The sequence below is a fragment of the Dendrobium catenatum genome, unplaced genomic scaffold, assembly GCF_001605985.2.
Source record: "Dendrobium catenatum unplaced genomic scaffold, ASM160598v2 fragScaff_scaffold_1628, whole genome shotgun sequence".
NCBI classification, from domain to species: Eukaryota; Viridiplantae; Streptophyta; class Magnoliopsida; order Asparagales; family Orchidaceae; genus Dendrobium; species Dendrobium catenatum.
In genome coordinates, this window is record NW_021320090.1 from 74,979 (window position 1) to 97,997 (window position 23,019).

General features: G+C 35.2%; 1 protein-coding gene across 3 annotated transcripts; it reads right to left on the reverse strand.

Annotated features, from left to right (window-relative positions):
- Positions 1-3,781: 3,781 nt before the first annotated feature.
- LOC110109115 (zinc transporter 6, chloroplastic) lies at positions 3,782-22,795 on the reverse strand. 3 transcript variants are annotated; one of them, XR_003703138.1, is made up of 4 exons: positions 21,874-22,795; positions 9,414-9,771; positions 4,138-4,226; positions 3,782-4,056 (listed from the first exon to the last, which is right to left on the reverse strand). XR_003703138.1 is itself a non-coding variant. In XM_028701041.1 (3 exons), the coding sequence occupies exons 1-2, from the start codon at positions 22,777-22,779 to the stop codon at positions 9,457-9,459; spliced, it is 1,221 nt and encodes a 406-aa protein (XP_028556874.1). In that variant the 5' UTR covers positions 22,780-22,795; the 3' UTR covers positions 9,002-9,276; positions 9,414-9,456. The 3 variants fall into 3 exon arrangements, 2 of the variants coding, with proteins under 2 accessions (XP_028556874.1, XP_020695698.2); XM_028701041.1 differs by lacking the exons at positions 3,782-4,056; positions 4,138-4,226 and adding an exon at positions 9,002-9,276; XM_020840039.2 differs by lacking the exons at positions 3,782-4,056; positions 4,138-4,226 and having other exon boundaries at positions 9,317-9,771.
- Between the last annotated feature and the right edge of the window lie 224 nt (positions 22,796-23,019).

Sequence of the window (23,019 nt, forward strand, 5' to 3'; positions counted from 1 at the left end):
TTTAACACATATAATACAAATTAATAATAATTCAAAATTAAATTTATAAAACTTATATTAAATTAAATTTATATTAAATATGTAATATAAATAAGTAATAATTATTATATTAAATTATAAGGTTATATGTAAATTAAATTTAGATTAGAATTAAAATTAAAAAAAATATATATTTAAATGTGAAATTATCATATTATTATGAGGGTAAATTCTTAGAATTATGAGATTTGAAATTTTTTTGTTCTTATGTGAGATTTTAAAATAATTTCTTTTATAATTAATTATATAAGTTTTTTTTTTTTTTTCATTAATTTTGTCTCATATTAAAATGATAACATATTATTATGTTAAATCTTTATTAATTTTTAATAATATTATTATTTATTAATCATCTGATTCGACCCCAAATTTGACCAGTCGAGTCGTGAACCTCTCCTTCTGGTTTATTGTTGGTTAGATTTTCATAATCTTGGATAGAACACACATCAAAGCCAGGGCTCCAAAGGAGAATGAATCCGCATTTAGTGAATAAAAATCATACCCAACAAAAAATGTCTGTTAGCAGTAGTTGACTTTTATTTGAGGTTCACATATATTCTTGTGGGTTGGGAAGATTCAGCTCATGATGTAACCATTCCTAAAAAATCTTTAAAAAGATCATAAGGTACATAACTAACTTATATTTCGAATTCCATAATTTATTTCAGGTGAAATTTCGGCAGCCTCCTCAACGTCTCCCCTATTTAGAGGAAACTAAATGAAACTAGACATTCCATTCATGCAAGAAAAGCATGTAGTGATATATGCCCTTAGACACTACGGGTGTAATCTTCGTCCCCCACCACGTCAAGAAAGGTGTGTATGAGTTACAGTACATGTTTAAAACACAGTTGTTTCCGCGCGTACGGGTACTTATAAGTGTTGAGTCTAGTGAATAGGTTGTTAAAACTTAAGTTAATGTCCCAAAGCTACCAAGAGGAGGGTGAATTGATATTTTTAAAAATTATCCCTCTTTTGAGAATTGAACTGAAATTAAACTTTAATGAATTTTTTATAAAAAGTTTTTCAACTATAATTTTTAAACAAAAAAAATGCAGAAAATAAAAAGCAGTAAAATAAACGGACACAACGATTTATAGTGGTTCGGTCTAACACAAACCTACATCTCATCTCCCAGAGCACCCTCTGAGAATTGCACTAATACCAATATGGTCTCTCCTTTTGCAGCCACAGCAAGGCGGAGAAGACTTTACAAAACACTCTTTTCACCACTACCCGTGCCGCAGAGAAACCGTTCGTTTTCATTTCCTAGTGCAGAGAATCGTCTCCTTTCACACTTCTATGTGTTGGCAGAGAACCTCTCTCTACTCTCGCATTAGTGTGGGGCAGAGAACCCTTCGTCCTTTCACATCTCCTTAGTGGGCAAAGAACCCTTCTTCCTTTCACACTCTCCAAAGTGTCGCAGAGAACTGGATCTCCTTGACAGATCCTCTTCACAGAAATCTAGAAGAAAGAAAGAAAAAGAGTGAAGTAATCTCAAATCACAAGTAGAAATCTTACCTTTGAACAACAAGCGAAGCCTTCACTCTCCAGTGGTAGAAATCCTTCTTTGAATGCTTCTCTCACTCTCTCCTACTCTATTCCTAATAGGCACGTATATCAATGAGCAAAAAGATTGCGATGACAGTCTAATTTGGACTATATATATAAAAAGACAAGAGAAAAACTGCCCAAACTGCAAGTTTTTAATTCTGTACGCAGTGATCGTCCCGTACGATTGTGGATCGTCCTAGACGATTTTACTTAAAGTGTCAGAAATGATCCAATGTATATTGGTTTATAACTCATGTTCGTCACGCTCATCGTCCGTATGAACTAGGTTCGTCCGATACGAAACGGTTATTACATAGGTCGCGTTCCCAATTCTACAGGACGTAACCAACTGAGGTAAGTCGCGGTTCAGTTTGTCCTGGGACAATAGGTTTCATCCTGGGACGATTTTATACATAGAGTTTCGTCTAGGGACGAAGGTTTCATTTCGTCCTATACTGATCTCATACAGAGAGTTTTGTCCAGGGACGAAGCGTTCATTTCGTCCTGTACGATCTCATACAGAGAGTTTCGTCTCCGGCACGAACCATGCTTTTCGTCTGGACAAACATTGCAAGGTGAGAATCCATGGAGACGTTCGTCCCGGGACGAATACAAAATTCGTCCTGGACGATTGGACTTAGAAAATTTCTGCTCCGCCTGTCGATCCATGCTTTCCTAGGGTTAATTGACATGATCGTCCCATACGAAACAGCGTTCGTCCCGTACGACAGTTCACAAAAAATTATCCCCCAAGGTGTTGTGTTGTGATTTTCACTCAATTACAATCATCTCCCTCTCATTTCAAAACTTTAATAATTTACAAGTGAATAATTTAAAGGTCTTCATCGCTTGGAGTTGATTTTTCCTGAAATGTTAGTACACACTAGAGCACAAAACAAAATCTTCCAAAAAGTGTTAGGAGATATATAAATATATTTGAAACATCAAAATAATACAAGTTGCAAGAATGTAAAACATGCAAATAGTAACTCTCTCTACAATCTCCTCCTTTTTGATGATGGAAAAACATTATTGTTTGTAGGAATTCAAATTTTAAGAATCTCCTAAACTCCCCTGAATGATGAACTCATGAAAATAAGGAAGCATTTTGTAAGTAAAAAAAAATTTTTTTCGAAATTTTTATACAACACAAAAGCAAAATAAAAATAAATTCAAACCACATACGAAAACATACGATAAAAACAAATAAAATACACAAGAAAAAAATAAAATACACAGACCATAACAAATTAATTTTCTCCCCCTTTTTGACAATATTAAAAAGTGAAGAAGAAATCTCTCCCTAGTAGGAAAAAATTTTACACTATAATCCTTATCACATAGCTGACTTGTACTTAATAAATTATGCTTTAAGCCTTCAACTAATAACACATTGTCTATAAAAATTTTTTTCAAGTTTCCAATCATACCTGATCCAACAACCTTCTTTGTGGTATTATCTCCAACTGTAACCTTGCCTCCACTCCTGGCTTCCAGCGTTATGAATTGAGCAGTATCTCCATTCATATGCTTTGAACATCCGCTGTCCAGGTACCATATGCTCTCACGAGGTCTTGTGTGAGAGCGACACTACAAAAATATCAAATGTTAGACCTGGAAACTCAAACAAGTTTGGGTTCTTCTTTTAGCAATTTATAATCAGATGCATGTATGATATGTCTAGGTTTATGCATCTTAGATCTCCACACCAAATCAGGTTTCATCTTCAAAGTACAAGTGTGTGCTATATGTCCAAATAATCCACAATTATTACATTTGACATTAGGAAAAGTATTCCTAAGTCTTCTACCATTTGTTTGTCTTCTAAGGGATTCCATATATTTAGGTTAAAATTTAGGATTTGTAAAATCTTCAAGTTTGGGGGTTATCCTATTATCCTCGAGAGCTTTTATTTTCAGCTTATAAAATGAATTCATATCTTTCAAGATTCGATTTGTATAATTGATTCGATATGTTTTGCTCTCTAACTCATTCTTAAATTTTTTAAATTCTTTTTCAAGATCAGCATAGGATGATTTTAAAATCTTATGATTTTTATTCAGGTCATTGTATTCATCAAGTAAATTCATATGGTTGTCATCTATTAAATCAAGCATGTAAATATTATTAATTCTTTTTCCTTGCAGCATAGTGTTTCCATTTATGTGAATCATATAACTAGTAGACATAAATTTAATGCTAAATTATTTATCACAAAGCTAACTTATACTAACAGTTTATGTTTCAAGCATCTAACAATAAAATAGTTTCAATAACGAAATTCTTGTATTTGTCAATTATACCTCATCCAACCACTTTCTTGGTGATGTTATCTCCAAGTATTACATTACCTCCTACCATGGCCTCCAGCAATATGAATTAATCTACATCTCTAGTCATGTGCCTTGAACATACGCTGTCCATGTACCACATGCTTTCACGAGTTCTTATGTGAGAGCATCCCTACAAAAGTACCAGATATTAGATTTGGAAACACAAACAAGTTTGGGTCTCATCTTATGAAAAGAAGAATGAAATACATACATGCTTACTGTGAATTTTGAAGTTTTGGTCTCCACACCAAATGTGTTCTATGGTGAACGATAGAAGAATGGGAGATATGTTCTAGTATGCTACAAAAAAAAAAAACATTTAATATTAGGAAAATGATTTACTAATCTATTTTTATTATGATGCCTCATCCTAGGTTTAAATGATGCATGCTGATATGATGGATTATAAAACTCTTCAAGTGAAAGTAATTTTTTATTTTCTTTGAAAGCATTTACTTTGATTTGTAAAAATTAGTTTGCACTTTTAAGAATTAATTTTTTTTTTTAAATGCATACTCCATATTATCTATTTCAGATATAAGAGTTTCTAATCTCTTGTATGCATTTTATAATTCAACATGTGATATTTTCAAGGAATCATGTAGCTCAGTTAATTTAAAATGCTTCTTGTTTAAAATGTCAAATTCATCTAACATAGCTATGTTATTATTATCCAGAGTGGAATGGTCTTTTTTTAAGCATTCATGCTCTTTTTGCAAAATTTGAAAAATCAAATTTAAGGCTGGCATGTAATATTTTAAGCTTCATATATGCATTATGAATTTTTTCAAAAACTTCAAATAATTGATCATATGTAAGCTCATATACCTCCTCTTGGTCAAAGAGATCAAGATGATCATTTGTCATTAAGAATAAGTTGGTTACATCCTCTTTTGAAAATTAAGTAGAGTTAGGCAATCAGACTTCAGTTTCAGAAGAGTCTTATGCTAAATCTGCCCAGAAACTTTTTGAGTCCTTTATTTTCCCTTCTTAAATTTAACTTTTTTTTTCACCCTTCTGCTTTCTTGGGTGAGCTTTAAGAGTTGGACAATCAGGCTTCAGGTGCCCTGACTTCTTGCATTAAAAACATATGACATTAGAAGAAATTTTAAAATTTTTATCATTCTTACATTTATTCTATGCTGATGACATTTTTTGCTTTTTCTTTAAAAAGCTCTTGATTTATCTAGTCATAAGGGCAATGTCATTATCATCTTGTCCAGAAGATACTATCAGAATTATTATCCTTTAAGGCTACAATTTTCTATTTTCCCATTTCACCTGCATTAAACTACTCTTGACTCACTCCTTGCTCGTAGACAATGAGTGATCTAAGTAAATTATCTGTGAAATAAACATTTAGATCTTTAGATTCAATAATGATAGTTATTTTTGCATCATAAGAAGATGGCAAATAACGAAGAATTTTGTTAACTTTTTCATAGTTTGTCAGTTATTTTCTTAAGGCATATAGGGAAGTAACAATCATTGTAAACTTATTATATATTTCAGAAATAGATTAGTTAAGTTTCATATGAAAAAGTTCATAATCATGAAGAAGAATGTTTAGCTTAGATTATTTTAGTTCCTTTGTTCCATCATATGTAATACAGAGTTTGTCCCAAATCTCTTTACTAGTTGAACAAGTAAAAACACACATATAATCATCAGATTTTAAAGCATAAAAAAAAATATGTCAAATAATTGACATTCAGTTGGGCTAAATCTCTATCATCAGTAGTCCATTCAGAAAAAAGATATTTCAATTTTAACACCATTTACTTAACGAAAAGGTGCAGAATAACCATCTTATACTAGCATTCACATGCGATAATCAATTAATTATAAAAATGTGGACATGCGAGTTTTCCAAAAATTAAAAGGAATAATATTATCAAATAAAGGTGGTCTAGTAATTGAGAATTCTTTCGGAGTATTACGATTACCAAAGTTAATCATTGATATATTTTTTAAAAGTTTTCTAAAACTTAAATTATGAATTCCGTTTTAATGCCAGTTGAAAGTTTGTGAGGATTGTTAAACTCTTATGAACTAGCTCGAGACTAACCAAGAGGAGAGTGAAGTAGTTATTTAAAATTTTATTTAACAGAAAAAAAATCTTTTTTGAATATTTTAAAACAAACGATTTATGCATAACCAATAGTAATTTTACAATTACAAAAATCAGAGATTTCGACCACAACAAATCACATAATAATGTAGAAATTAAAATCGGAAAAATAAATAGAAAGAACACACAATATTTATAGTGGTTCGATCAACTTGACCTACGTCCACTCCCCGAAAACCTCCTTTGCAAGTATTGCACTAAAAGTAGTGTATCTCCTTTTGCCCCTTCAATAAGACAGAGAAGCCCTTATAAAATCTTTCTACCAACCTGATGGGGCAGAGTGCCTTGAATCCTTTTACTCCCTCCTAGAGTAGACATATAACCTTAGAATCGTTTTACTCCCCCATGGAGTAGGCAGAAAACCTCCGAATCCCTTTTTATCATCCTAGTGAAGGTAGAGAACCTAGATCTAATGCTGATGAAGATCTCCCCTAGAGCCACTAATGAACCAAAAAAGCAACTTGAAGAAGACGGTGGAAACCTTGCTCGGAGCAACCTTTATCAATCCCTCACGACTCCCTCTCACAAGTATTTCTCTCTCTCCCAAGCCCTCTCTCTTCCTTGTCTAAGCTCTCTCTTAAGATCAACTCCACAACAAAAGATTGTCTCAAGGGACAATAATATAGTTTAAATAGAGAGCCTAAAAAAGTCCTAATTTTTAGCTTGCCGTCAACGATCGTCCAACACGATCGATAGATCATCCTGTACGATTAGTACAAAACAGTCCTTTCAGCCAGTACGATCATCTTTGCCTTGTACGATTAGTTCAAGTATTTGTACTAATTGTTCAATACAATTCTACGATCGTCCGAAAAGATTAGTTCAAGATATTGTATTGAACGTCTAGTATGGCATATGACAACGGGTGGCGATCTACATATCATCTCACAAACCTCTCGGGACGTCCAATACGATATCCTGGATGATTAGAAGAAAATTATGATTTTCGTCTTGGACGATAGGGGATCGTCCCATGAAATATAATAAATCGTTCAGTACGATCTAAGTAGATCGTCCTATATGATCTGATCGAGCAATCTAACCATAACTAGTCTCGTAATCACGGGATCAATCTAGTTATGATTGTCATAAATTGTCTAGGATGATGTATATCGTCCTATACGATTAGAACAAAATTTAAAATATTACCTAAATCATGATTGGTGGCTATTTTTCACAATCTGAAATGATCATCCTATACGATACAGATCGTACAATATGATTAGTTTAATCACTTTGAATTTACAGGGATGCCCTAATTAGGGTTTTTTTGTTTTTAACTGATTGTTCAATACGATTGAAATTGTTTAGTATAATTAGGTCAAAAACCAAAATTTTTTTTAACTCACAAATCACTCTCCTTAAGTTTGTGTGTGTAAGGTTACTTAGCTTGGGGTATACCAGATATATGACTTGACTCAAGAAAGGTAAAAAGTACATTGAAATTTTGATCATAGACATACTCAACCATTGTCTACCTAGTCTTGAGTTGATTGACGTTGCAAGTGAACTTGTGGAACTGAAAGCTTAGTGAGCAGGGCAAACAAAACAAATATGCATGAATAACAGTAGTAAATAAACAATAATGTTTGTTATCATAAAAATCATTATACATGAGCCCATATTTGCAATAGTCGGCTACTTGCGGCAAGGAAGAGTTCGCAAACAATAGAGGAAGTCGAATCTTGGGCTTCAGCGCTGTTACAAGGAGCTTTGGCCTTATGGGTTTGAAGGAATCAAAAGAGCCGCTCTGGTTTGGGAAGAGGAAGAAGCAAAGTGGCTGCGATAACTTTTTGTGTAAGATGGAGTCACATGGAAGGAAGAAATCGAGGGCTCTTCACGTGTTGCTTTTAACGATAACAGTAGATGAGTCGAGACAAAGCACGCGTGATACGACATCTTCAGCACCGTTGCATAGGTATGGAGAAGCCGTATTCGCGGGATTTTGATAGGATTTGAGAGCAAGTAATCATTTTGAATTTTTTTTTATTTTATGCTTTTTTTTCTGTATTACAGAGGTCAACATGGTGCTCTTCAATATCTGACCTTAACAAGGCCAAACATCGCCTATGAAATGAACAAAGCTTGCCAATACATGCAACAACCAACAGAATCTCAATTTGAATATCTCAAATGCATACTTCGATACATCAAGGGGACAATACACTATGGTTTGCCGCTGTCCTCCAGCACTCTTCAGCTGCAGTCATATGTAGACTCAGATTGGGCTGGCAATCAACATGATCGAAAGTCTACTACGGGCTACTGCAACTTCCTAGGTATGTCTCTCATTTTATGGAGTGTCAAGAAACAATCCATGATTGCTCGTTCAACTACGAAAGCAGAATATAGAGCTCTTGCATCTGCTGCCGTAGAAATCATCTGGCTAAAACAACTCCTTCAAGAGCTGGGTTGTTCACAACCCACTCCCATGTCTCTATTTTGCGATAGCACTTCGGCTATAGCACTGGCAAATAACCTGGCCTATCATGCTCGCATGAAACACATCGAAGTTGATTATCATTTCATCTGGGAATGCATCAAGAACCAAACAATTCAAGTACATCACATTTCAAGCAATGATCAACTAGCTTATTTATTCACCAAATCCTTGCAGATCACCAGGTTTCGACAAATTTCAACCAAACTGATACCTGGCACTACCAATGGAATGCTCCGCATATATCAAGGCCTACCAGGCGGTTACGTGAAGCTCAGAGCCGTAGGATCAATCCAATCTAAGCCTGAATGCTTCATACTAGTATACGGTCGCAGTATATACTGAAATAAAATCTTCTTAGCTTTTGTCTCTGCTCTCTTACTAATTTACTGCTTTAGTTCTCTGCTTGCAGGCTATCATAAATCACACACAAGCATATGCTAATCCTTGAACACAATTTTGATAATGGGGTCTAAAGCCCTCATTCAACTGACTTAGGCATGGTGACTTAACATATCTACTTTCTCATAAATTCACATTTCTGAAGTGTTAAAATGGCACACGTTATTATCAATTCAACGGCTTTAGGCTTCATTTGAAATGACTTTTTTATTACTTCTTAAAGTCATTTCAAATGAAGCCTAAAGCCGTTGAATTGACATGTGGTATATACATAATACATGATATATTTCATCCATCCAAGAATCCTAAAAATTTCTTCTAGTTATTCGGCATGGGAGATACCACAGCATCTTTTTTGATAAAACTCCAACGATGTGCTTAATGTCATGAAGACATTTATTAACAGAAGCATGCATAGGAGATGGCAAAAATTGTTAGAACTGATAATAACGTTTCTTCATTCTTAGAAGAAGAAAGATTCAATGACATGGTTTCCCAGAAGAAATGATCTTACCAGAGAAAATACTGCACATTCACAGTACAATGTGGTTGCATTTCTAAGCCCAGAGTGCAAGTATAGACATTGATGCAGATCCAAGCACCAATGTAATATAAGACAGCTTCTTTAACCGTGGACTGGAGGACATTGCTTTATTGTGGAAGAAATCTACAGCTATGAGATCAACAAGAGCCATATAAACTAAGATTCCAGAAGAAAGAGAACCAAGCAGACCTTCGAGAATGAGAGCATTTGGGCTGCTGTCGTCGTAGCCGGTCATATGGAAGACGAGCATTCCTAGCAGTATCCCAATAGGTGTTGTTACCGAGAACATCAAGCACATGTACCCTACAGTTGCCACTCCGAAACCAGCCTGGCAAGTAGAATTGACTAAGTACTCAGAAACAATAATTGTGTACGATGTTTCATGCAAAATATCACAAGTAGAACATAACTAAGAAGCAAATAAGGAAACAAGAAGCTTCGAGAATTGAGAAATTGTTGTTCAGATAAAATTAGGATACTGGTAATCTTTATGGTTCACCAAATTTTCGCAAAGGGTTTAATTTGCAAATAGGAAGAAACTCCCAAGAGAAGTTTGTTGCAGCACACGTAGATGCCCATTAGCATATTGCTTTAATAAGACTAAAGCAGACATAAAAGAAAAAAGAGGGGCTTAAAGAAAAGATACGTCGTATAGCAGAATTGATCAAGTAATATGGTGACCACAAGTAGGCAAAAAGAACTGGCCAAAATGAGGACAGCTCAACACTGACAAGCCTGGTGATTATCTCGGCTCTCTAGACACCGAACCCAAGATTAAAGCAAGGCAGTCTTGGTGAACTTGGAGAAGACTTGGGCTGTGGCTTAAGTTCCCTACAAAACTCCATGATAAGGTCCCAACACTTCTACAGGAATAAGGTCCTCTTTTTAAAAACAGCTTTCCTAGAGGAATGGCTCACCATAACGGTATAGTATCAGAGCAATAACTTCAAAAAGTTTGAATTGGATGCACAGTATTGAGCTCATGCTAGCATGATCAGAGTTTGTTAGTGTGTTGCTTGCGGCAATGCAAGCCATGTGGGTCAGTCAAGCGGCATCTTCTCATTGCTTCTTAGAAGAATCAACCTTTTGTGCGTACCACACATGTTGGAGGCAAATGGAAGGAGATGATCTGATCTGGCCTAGGCTAGGCCAGCTGGCCAAAGTTGGATTGGTTTGCTTTTAATTGGATGATGCGGCCAATTTAAATACTTTTGAGTTCTAATTCAAGTGATTTAAGAATTCAAAGAAAGTGTGACATGTTAGAGATCCTAGTAAGTTTTTTTTTCATGCTATTCTAAGCTTTTTGGTCTCAGATTAGGTCAAATTGATTAAAATCAAGCAATAGTTTGTTCCTAAACTTTTTCATGATATGAGCTTTGTATCAAGAATTGTGCTTGATCATATTAGGAATTTTTATAATTTCCATCTTTTTCAATGCCAAGATAATAAGTGAAACATGTTTACCTTGTACTCAAGATCTATGATTTGCTATAAGAACAAAAACATAAAAAACTTTATTGATGATAACTAAGATAACCAGCATGGACATCTCCTTGATATTATAAAGCAAGTCATTTTTTTGCAAAAACCATGAAGTTTGTCAGCATGATTCTAGACGAGAGAGTCCTATAGGTATATTATGTATAATATGATTCAGTAAAATAATTTTTTTCAAGAGACATTATAAGTTTAAATCACAAACCGTCTTCGCCATAACATAAATATTGTAGTGATTTAATAATATCAATTTTTTCATAAATTTTGGGCACTATTGATGTGGTGGAAATCCTTACGAAATTGACATATGCCAGTACAAGTGGGAATTTTGAAACTGTTTGGTATCTGTTTTGTAAACTAATTTCACCATAATTTTTTAAATAAAATGTGTTAATTTTTTTAGTATTTTTTATAATTTTTGAAGCCACAAAAAATTTATATGAATTTTATATTAAAATTTGATTAAAATATATAATTATATTAATTTTATATTATTATTTTATTAATAAATATCTAAAGCCAGTTAACATAATTTAATAAAATCCATTTCCTTTTATTCAATCGACTAACAGAGAAGGCTTAGGGAAAAATAAGAGAGAAAGAAATGAGAGAGAAAAAGAAATATTAGATTTGGAGATCATAGAGTGATTGTCATACGTTTACTCTATTAAAAGATTTACTCGTCTCGCTGTAAGGAATCATTATCCTATTTATGATTTCAATAATTTTATGTTTAAGGATTTTTCCGATCAAATTTGTATTTTGGTTACAAAAAAACGGAGATAATTTTGAATTGTTAAAATTTTCATCGTGTAACTTTTATATGTTATAGATATTGAGATAATAAACAAGAATTTGATCTCAAGTAATGAGAAGATGGTAAAATATTAGAAATTATCTTTTTCTATTATATTTAAATGAGAATTTGACTTTTATTAGGACACAATGGAGAAAAAGAATTCATGTAGCCGACATTACGTAGTGGGACAGAATGTTGTTGTTATAGAAATTGACATTATAAACATTTTGAGTATTTATTTGAGATATTTTGCCCTGTGATCTTGAAAAAGTAGTTATTTGTACATATTCAAAATTTTATTTTGACATATAAAAGTAGTGTTTTAGTTCAATTAAAATTTCAGCATATTGTTATATACGATTCCTGGTAATTTAGTTAATTTTTTAAAAATATGAATTTTTGCTTAGTAGGATTTTTTGTTGCCTACTATTAGGACATTTTGACATTTTCTGAATTAAGTTCAATTATATTTTATTTACTACAATTGATTGATAATAAATATGGACATGTAGTTATTATTATTATAATACTGTGATAATAATACGTGTGTGTAAAAGACAAGTAAAGTTTGGTTGACCATTTGGTTGGAGATTGATTGACCTATACAGGATGGTGGGCGACAGGCTTTCCTTTAAATATTATAGTTTGATGTTATTCTCTATGATTTACGTGATACTAATTAGGAGTTATGAGTTATTATTTTGCTGACGGGCAAAGATTGACGACTTTATTTACTAAGCTAATGGTTCTTGACTATCGATTATTATTTACTAAAAAATATTATGATAGCCAGGACTTCTTATTTATTTAGTGTGAATACTGAAATACATGTTATTGATGCATTATTTCTATTTTTGTACTGATTTATTGATATTGAGCATATTTACTGTAATTGCATTATTCTACTACTCCTACAACTAAACTGTTATTGCTACCGATCTAGACACTGATACTATTTGATACTTCTAATTTATTATACTGGTACTAAGCATATGATATACTAATCACGTAATATACTGATTTGATATTGATATAAAATAACTGGATAATATGTATATACTCCTATATGATTTTGTTGCATTAATATATTTGACAATCTTTATCGATGCTTTGATTTTACAGCTATATATGATTTCTCTACTGATTGAAAGTACCAATATGATGACTGTTTTAGTGATTCAACACTCATACTAGTTTATTAATTTCTCCATTGTATAGATTCACTGGCTTCCATATCGCATCGTTTTACTGGTTACAAACTTTACTGATACTACATGTAAGCTTTATTATTTCTATATTGATTCTTGATCATATGATTGTTACTGCTATAATTTGACTGTCGACATGCATATTACTCTTTTGTCTTGCATTGAGTTCAATTGTAGATTTTTTACTTGTTGGGCACTTGAGCTCATTATATGTGGTTAAATGATTTCAGGTCAAGATAAGGAAGCAGGAATATAAGATTGATCAAGATTTTTTAGGTTTTGTTTTTTTTTTATTTTAATTATTCTTTTATACTCATGAAAAAATTTTGTGATATAATTGTATAGATCATAAGTAGTGTACATGATTTTTTAGAAAGTAATACATATGTATATATTCATGTTTATATTAATAAAAAAATTAAGTAGTTATGGTTGTGTAAATTAAAAGATAAAAGAGTAATTCTTCCAAATTAAATTTTGGGGCATCATATTAGTCTTAATAACTTTTAGCATCTCTAAAATGTCAATCTTCTCATGATTTATGTAGATACAAGTCTTCATTGGAATTAAATCAATGAAAGTATTATATGTTTGAGCATCATTATCAAACCGAAGAGGTAGAAATGATCCAAGCTAACGCTTAGGGAACTTGAAAGAATTAAAATTTTCTCAATAAATATATCTTTAATTTATTAAGATACTTGTATAGGTTTCAAGTATCCTATATTGATTCTTGATCATATGATTGTTACTGCTATAATTTGACTGCCGACATGCATATTACTCTTTTGTCTTGCATTGAGTTCAATTATAGATTTTTTACTTATTGGGCACTTGAGCTCATTATATGTGGTTAAATGATTTTAGGTCATGACAAGAAGCAGGAATATGAGATTGATCAAGATTTTTTAGGTTTTATTTTTTTTATTTTAATTATTCTTTTATACTCATGACAAAAAATTGTGATATGATTGTATAGATCATAAGTAGTGTACATGATTTTTTAGAAAGTAATACAGATGTATATATTCATGTTTATATTAATAAAAAAAATTAAGTAGTTATGGTTGTGTAAATTAAAAGATAAAAGAACAATTCTTCCAAATTAAATTCTGAGGCATCACATATTAATCTTAATAACTTCTAGTCATGATTTAAAATTGCGCAATATAAGGCCCGCCTTTGCGCAATTCCAGTAAAAAATGCCTCGATGCTTACGCCTCAAGTATTTTTTATGAGGCATGCGCCTCAACTTGGTTGAGGCCCGCCTCGCCTCACTGGCATGAGGCTTACGCCTCACGCTATATATATTAAAACTTATATAAATCTTGAAGTAAATGCCCGATATTGGACTCTATAGGAGAGGAGGAAGGGGAGAGAACAATTTATCATAATGATGATTCAAATGAAGAACTCCTTAGTGATGATAGTGCTGATGACTTATGAGTTCTTATGTGATATGTCATTGCTAATTATTTTTGGAAATTAGAATTATATGTTAATGAAAAGAATATTGGGATTTGGAAAAGATAGAATTTTGAGTTGAACTATATTTCATGTTGTCTTATTATTGGGATATTTTGATTTCACTTCATATCTTATGCTTTTTTATGTTTTAAATTATTCACTCATTAGTACATAAAAAATTTATCATTTTATGTTTACGCAATCTTTTGATTTTGAGGCTTACGCCTCAAAACGCCTTGAGGCTTACGCCTCGCCTCACGAATGAAAAACGCCTCATTGATTTTAAACATTGCTTCTAGCATCTCTAAAATGTCAATCTTCTCATGATTTATGTGGATGCAAGTCTTTATTGGAATTAAATCAATGAATGTGTTATATGTTTGAGCATCATTATCATCACGAAGAGGTAGAAATGATCCAAGTTAACGCTTAGGGATCTTGAAAGAATTAAAATTTTCTCAATAAAATATATCTTTAATTTACTAAGATACTTGTATGGGTTTAAAGTATCCAAGTAAATTTTTGTAGTTCATAAATACCTTGGGTGGTATTGAGTTAAAAGGTTTCATGTCATTAGAACTTGTGCACCTAGAAGTTCTTTAGTAGACGTAGGTCCTATTTTTATTCCCTCTAGAGAGCCTATTAAATATGAAATCTTGCTAGGGATTTGCACAACTAAGGACCATGTCTAACACTAGATACCCTACTGAGGCTCACTCATTGATGAGCCCTCTCAAATACTTTGAGTAGACAAACTTATTTACATACCTTCCCTCACAAGACTTACTCATCAACAATTCCACCTACAACTTTTAGTGAGGATCTTGCCCAAAAATAAGTGGCCCCTAGGGCTCACTCATTTGAAAGGCCTCTTAAGGCCTTATACTAGGTGATGACCCTATCTACACATCTGTCCTATTAGGGCTCAATAATTAATAAACCCTTTTAAGGACTTCTAGAAAGAACCCTATCAAATACTAGATAACATTTTGGGTCTCAATCATTAGGGGTTTTTCAGAATTTTAAGGCGAAGACCTTGTTTGTGCACCTATTCACCATCATATAAGAACATTTAAAGACTTTTAATAAGAACCTTATCAAACACAAGTTTCCCTTTTAATAAGAACCTTATAAGGGTAGACTATGTCTACACGTGTTCTCGAGGATCACTTATTGATGAGTCCACCAAAGTTCTTTTAGAGAGAATCTTCTCTAACAATAGTGCTCTCTTGAGGATCACATGCTAGTAGGTTCTCTTAGAAACTTTGAAAAGGTGGAGACCCTACCTACACAGCTACTTTCCCAATGCTCACTCATCAATAAGCACTCTAAATAATTTTAAGCAAAGATAATCTCCAATATTAGATGCCCTTTTAAGGTTCACTAATTAGTAAGCTCTATTGGGGACTTTTCATGGAGATTAAAAGCCTTTATTGTACAAAAGACTTGTGATAACTTTAAGATGAGATTGCATAATATTGATTTAGTTTCAATGATGTCATTATGATAGCTACAAGATCCTACAAAAATTCCTTGAGATATGCCTCCTAATATTGGAGGTCATAACGAAAGGTTTGGCTAAAATCCCCTCAACCATAGTAATATAATGGACAGCAATGTGAACATCCCCTTCAAAATTACAGCCTAGGCAGTACCTTAAGCCAATATTATTGGCAAAGTTATCCAACTTAATTAGGAGCATCAACATTAGCATTCTTGAAATTCTATGATGCACCGACACTTCTCCTCAAAAGATGTGCAATGTTCGACACGACACTCGTCCGACACTCCTCTGACACGTGTCGGACACGCCGAAAACATGTCCGATTAAAAAAATATTAAATACAAATTGGACACTCATGTCCGATGCACGTATCTTAGATATTTTATGATTTTTTTTAAATATAATTTCTTATATTTGGCGGGATTTAAACAAAATTTCTTATTTCATCCACGACACCAAATCAATGTCCACACTTAATACCCATTCATTGAATATTCTCATTTTCATTTTTCTTTCACAGTGATGGTATTTTCATCTCCTATCTCGGTGACTGATAAATGACATCGAGACCTGACTCTCGACATCCTAATACTAATCATTTTAAGCACAAATTCTACTTAAATGACTTATTATTTCTAAATTATTTTTAAAATTATACTTATTTAAATTTTTACACTATTTTTAAAATATAAAAACTATAATATCGTTTCCAACCCGTGTCGATGTCCTATATTTTCAATAATTGACGTGTCACGTGTCCATGTCGTGTTGTATCCGTGTTGCCGTGTCCGTGTCTGTGCATCATAGTTGAAATTCCTCCCAGTAGACAAGTGTCTTTATTTCCCTTAGTCCTTTATGACAATTAGGAGCATCTTGAAATTGATAGGTCCAATCCTTATATGGATATCCTATGTTTTTTAATCTTGTTTGAGTGAATTGACATCCTTTATTATCTTCTTGACAATTTAAAGTTTATATGAGACACACTTAATAGGGTGACTTGTTGATAAAATACTACTTGATTGTCAAGGTGACATGTGTGATATAGCGTTAGTGATGAAAAAACACAAAATGTAGCCAAAGCAACTTGTGTAGCAGGCAAAATAATTAGCATCTACGATAAAGTTAGCTTATGTGATTGTATTCAATGGTTCAAGTGATATGGTCAACTTAACAATAGAGTTGAATGAAAGGTCACAAGAATAATGACAAACAACAAAGAGAGCAGAGAATGCTGAATGTAATGGTGTGCACATTGTAGCTAGCTTGAACAATAAAGCCCCATAAAGTAGTGTAGGAAAAGTGATCGGATGAGGTGTTAGCATTAAAGCTGCATGAAACAGTGTGAGAAACATAGTAAACAATGGAGGAAGTGATTAAATTACATGTAGTAATGCATGCATGACACCGGAACGGAGGGGGCTCGACGAATCCACGTCGATGATCCGGTGGCGGTCGTCGGACACCACTCCAAGAACTCCTTGGAGCAAGAACCACCACCTAAGAACAACTCTTAGGATACAGAAAACGAACAAACTAAACTCAAATTTTATTCATATCTCAAAAGCTGTCATTACAAGCAATTGCTACAAGTATTTATAGACAATTAGGCCACATAAAAGGCTACATGCCTTAAAAGAAAGTACTACTCCTAAACAACCATATATCTACCAATTGGAATTAAAACTAGCCTGAAGTTAAATAGGATTGATTAGCTCAGCTCCGGCGTCATACTACCGGGGTAGGAGGAACTTCAGGCTCATAAGAAACTGTTCGGTTGGCCACCATAAGGAGGTGAGTTTGGTTGGCTAAACCGGTCTGGATATTTCCACCCGATTTTAGATTTATATGTTGTGGAGTCCATTTTTATCCTCTGTTGCTCTAAACTTGGACCAACACTACTCATTCTTGAAAATCATGAGTATGCGCTAACCAATGGAAGTTTATGATTTAACTTGCTTGCAGGGTGTAAGATCCCAAGGGGATCAACGACCAAGTTTGAATGCATCTGATCTACTTTGCCCATAGCAAGTAGAGCATCAGGTGCATTGCCCGGAACAAAATTAAAATATGCACACACCAACATTGGGATGTCAGCACTAACTGCTATCTTTTCCAATCCTTTTAAGAGGGTGTGAACCTGCCAAAGCTTAACATCTGTGAGTTCTTGGGGAACATTTACATTAGTATTAGCCACACAAAGAAGTTGTCTGCTCCCAAGACAATCAGCAACATGGTTGCTAAATTTGTCTTCAAGTACTGCTATGAAAGCAATATTATCTTTGATAAATCAACTCAAAGCAACTTTCTTCTGGTTAGTAGGAATAACAACATCAGCCAGAGATTGTGCAGCTTTATTAAATTCAACCTCATATTTCATGACATGAGAAAGCCTATCTCTTTGAAAATCGTCATCCACAGCGATCATCTCCAAGGATTTTGTGTCGGAATGTATGAAGGTACCAAGATGGTTGTCATGGTCAAGTTTGGTCACATCAATTTCATTGTCAATGAGGGAGAGAGAATTCGTTATCTTATCATGAATGATATTCATGAATAACTCCGGTTGGGCATCCTTCTTGCTCTCATTGCAATCATATGTGGGCTGATCAAAGTCAAGAATCTGTCAAACATGTCGTCATTATACACGTCATAAACGGGTTCATCAAAGATAGGCAAAGACGACGATTTCGATAGTGGATCTTCAAATTCTTCGAAGTTGAACTCGATCGAGGGTTGGATGGAAGAGATCTGATCATCTAAAATGCCCTCGTCGTTATCGTCGGTTCGTAAGGATTTACTTGGAACGAAGGATCTTGAATCCGTCATTGAAGCATAACTGTCCCGTGATTGGAAACTATCAAAGTCTTGGCCGAGGGTGCTCCAATATGTCCTTTTTTCAAGCCTTGACAGCCGTCGTTTGAGTCGAATAATATTTTTTTGAAGATCTTCTATTTCTGCGTCTCGAAGTGGTCGTTGACAACTCCAACGAGTGACATCTTCTGGAGCAAATGTTGCTGGAGAAGAATAGGTTCGACAGCAGTAATAATTGATGTGATGTGAAGATCCAATGGTATTACTGACCGAAGGAGGCAATGGGTGGTCGATGTCAGTTCCACGAAGCCAAAGAGTTCTTTCTCTTTGATCACAGAGAACATCCCTAGTGTGAGATCGTCGGCGAGAAAGACGCTGAGATACCGAGAAAGAGACAGAGATGAGGCCCGAGACCAGATCCTCGATGAAATCTGGCTGTGTCCGAAGATGATTTCACCTTTCTTGGATGGATTTGAAAACCGGACAGCAACAAGAATTCAATTTCTAATTGCTTTCTTGAGGTCCACACCCAAGAACAAATAAAAGGTGGATGTCAGCGCTGCGGAGGAAGAGCTGTAGCCACTGCTTGGGCTTCTCCACCAACACCAAATGAAGTCAATTCGTCACCGAATCGGCTCTGCTTCTGAGGCCGATTCGCCACCAAAGATGGGTTGCCGCCAATTGATGCCAGTGGCAAAGGCGACACGGCTACGGACAAGAACGCCAGCAACTTGCCAGCTCTGATACCAAATGACACCGAACCGGAGGGGGCTCGACGAATCCACGTCGATGATCCGGTGGCGGTCGCCGAACACCACTCCAAGAACTCCTTCCTGGAGCAAGAACCACCACCTAAGAACAACGCTTAGGATACAAAAAATGAACAAACTAAACTCAAATTTTATTCATATCTCAAAAGCTGTCATTACAAGCAATTGCTACAAGTATTTATAGACAATTAGGCCACATAAAAGGCTACATGCCTTAAAAGAACAACTATATATCTACCAATTGGAATTAAAACTAGCCTAAAGTTAAATAGGATTGATCAGCTCAGCTCCGGCATCAATGCAAGGAAATTGGTTGATGAGTGGGTGATGAGACTACATCAAAAGCTACACAATTGATGTAGCTGATTGTGAAGCATAAGACAATTGTATCTAGAGATGTAGGTAATATGGTTGACATAAGTGACAAAGCTGATAAAAAAGTTGAGTATAGATAGAAGAGACATGGCTGACTTAAGCGAGGAAGCTATAAATAAGTAATACAAGCAATACAACTGATTAATGAGTTATACTATGACCCTATGAAAGCGTAGGTGTTAATCTTATGCCGATAGTATGCTTTATTTTTAAAGGAGAGAGTTTTACCACTTACTCACATGGAGGGCTCTTTATTTATACACTCCTAGAGAAGTATTCAAATCCTTAACTATTCATTTTTTAGTTATCAACAATAAATAATAAGCTCGTAAACTCCAACAATAAAAAAGGTTGTTCTGAGTAACCCAATTGGCCTACCCAGAATTAGGCTAATATATGGGCGGCTGACGATATCTCGCTAATTGCAACTGAAGGTGCATAACAATAGCAGTTAGTGTAACTACTGCTAACTATGTCTTCGATTAATGATTTGAATATATCATATTGTAATGATCTCTCGAATGCATTAGTGATGATGGATAAAAAATTCAATTGTCACATTGATAGAAATGAATCCAAGAAGGTTTGTTGTCATTGAACAAACCCAACAAATATTGGCGATAATGTTGCATTTCTTTTTGAAACGAATGGCTTGAAAGATGGAGCAACAAAGGTGCAATACATTCAAAAAAGCTGCAACTTATGGAATGACTTGCACAATAATGAATACATGTTGACATGGTTGGAGGTCCTCAATGTGTTGTTTATGGCGAGGATAGATCAAGAGCCTTATCAGGCCAAACCTAGACTTCTGAAAAGGGAGCTTCATTCAGCAAGCGGCCTTTTGATGTGAACAAAGGGAAAGCGACCAACCTCAACTCAAGTCGGTCTGGTCCAAGTCAGACAGCTAGCTTTTCTTTGAATTTGTTGGCTTTGTCAGTTTAGAGACTTTAAAGCTCCAATTTGAGCAATCCAAGAATTGATAGACTCAATAAACATGTCAGATCTTGTACAAGGATTGTCATGCTATTTAAATAAGTGTTTTCTCTTAGATTTGACCATACATGAATAACAATATGACCCTTCTAAATAATATTAAGATCTGAACTTTGCATTAAGATTTGTGCTTGATCAAGTTGGGACTTTAACAACCACAACCATGCTTGTTCACTTAAAAAAAAGTGAAAGTAAAGTGATGGTATCAGCCACTTTGTTCAGCTAGGCTGGCAGAAAAAACCAGCAGAGTAGAAAATCAGCCTACCCAATTTAAAAAAAGATAAGGGCCTTAGTAGATCACCACTAACGCACATGACTTGACAAACCACTTACTCTGCTTTATGACTCATGTTATTAACAATACGCAACCCATCCCAGAAAGGATCCCATAATGAAGCCCTTCCATCAATCCGAGCCATCCGTGTAGAAAGGTTACAGTAATCACGTGAGAGAAATGAAAAAGCTAACTAATCTAAAATTTGTAGTTCAGTTATCTACAAAGAACAATTAACTATCCTCCTAAAGAAATAAATCAAAGAATATACTTTTCCATCCAATGTGAAAAATAGTGTTAGGTATAATGGGTTCCGCAGAGGTGCAATACTGCAAAAGCAAAATTTATAAATGTAACGCTTTTGAATTGCGAACTCCAACGTGATATATAGTTCATTGGAAGTGTATAAACTCGTTTGTTAAGCATATTTATTTGTTCAAGGGTTGGTAATCATGGAAGAGTAAGATAAATCGTCCTACCATGACAATGCAATTGAAATTCACATTAATCGTCGTAAAAAGAACGATAACCAATAAAAAAATAAAATAATTGTATCCGTATTACTCGGCATGAGAAAGAGATTGAGAAATTAAAGTAAAATAGTATTTTTTTGAGAATGAGAAGCAGAATAGGAAACGAGTTAGTTGAGGGCTTCCAGGAAGAACCTTTTTAGAACTGAACATGAATAATACAATAAAAATCACCGATAAGAAAGGGGTCTTTTACCTGGGCTATGCATCCCCCAAGTCCCATCCCCTCGAAGATTTGGTGGAAGGCGAGGGCAGCTACTAGTGGTCGAATAGTGCACTGGTTCTGCGACATCCCCATTGTCAAGCCAATTATCACGGAATGGAAAATAATCCCGATCTCAAGCACCTGCGACACCATTCTCTGCTTCAACTTCGCCAATCGCTCCTCTTCATCCAATCCCTCTATCCCCACGTCAATCGCCTCTTCCCCCTGATGCCCATGCCCGTGACACGCAACCGCCGCTACCTCCGCTGCCGCAGAAGACGGCGAGACCTGCTTCCCCACCCCCTTTCCCACCTCCTCTAGCCCAATTCTCACATACTTGGTGGCATCCTCGGAGGCGTGGGAGGAAGCGGTGACATCTACAAGAAGGGCAAGGAGGACACCGATGAGAGATACCAGGCCGGAAAAAGGGAAGTCGCGCCATGGATGGCGAGTAGCAACCTGACAGTCGGCGAGGGCGTCGAAGGCGTCAGGTAAGACATGGACTAGAGACGTGGAAAGGATGACGCCGGCGGCGAAGCACTTGATGACGAGAAGCGCGTTGGCGTAGGCCGGACTTCTAGCGAATAGGCGAGCGAGGGCCACTGGACACGAGATGCCAGCAGCGCTGGACGCTAAAATGACTATAATTGAAACCAACTTCAAGTGCGTCGCCTCAGCAGAGTTCCGGCAGAACTCCGCCCTCGTCTCGTCGAGGGAGCACCCTGCCATGGCCGAGGGTTTGTGGGGAGGACGTGGAAGCGACGTAGAAAGAGCAGAGCAGACGACTTGATCACTTGAGCTAGCGCGGGCTGACTGGGTCACTTGATATTGGCGTTCCATTTTAATCGGACGGTTCAGGTACGCTTCAGCGCCCATTACGAACGGTAGTATGGTCATAAGAGAGAGAGAGAGAGAGAGAGAGAGAGAGATTTTGTCTGTCTGCTACGCCGTGACCATTTGTCGCGGTTCGATGACAAGCTTGTTGTGTATTTGATTGGATCCAACGAGCTACGACAGGTCGTTGTGTGGTCGCCAGGTAACGACAATCGGCCGAATTTTCATAAGAGTTGATTTTTTTTATAGGAAGAGAATTTAAAAAATAAAATAAAAAGGAGTTAGTTGCTCATAATTTGGGTG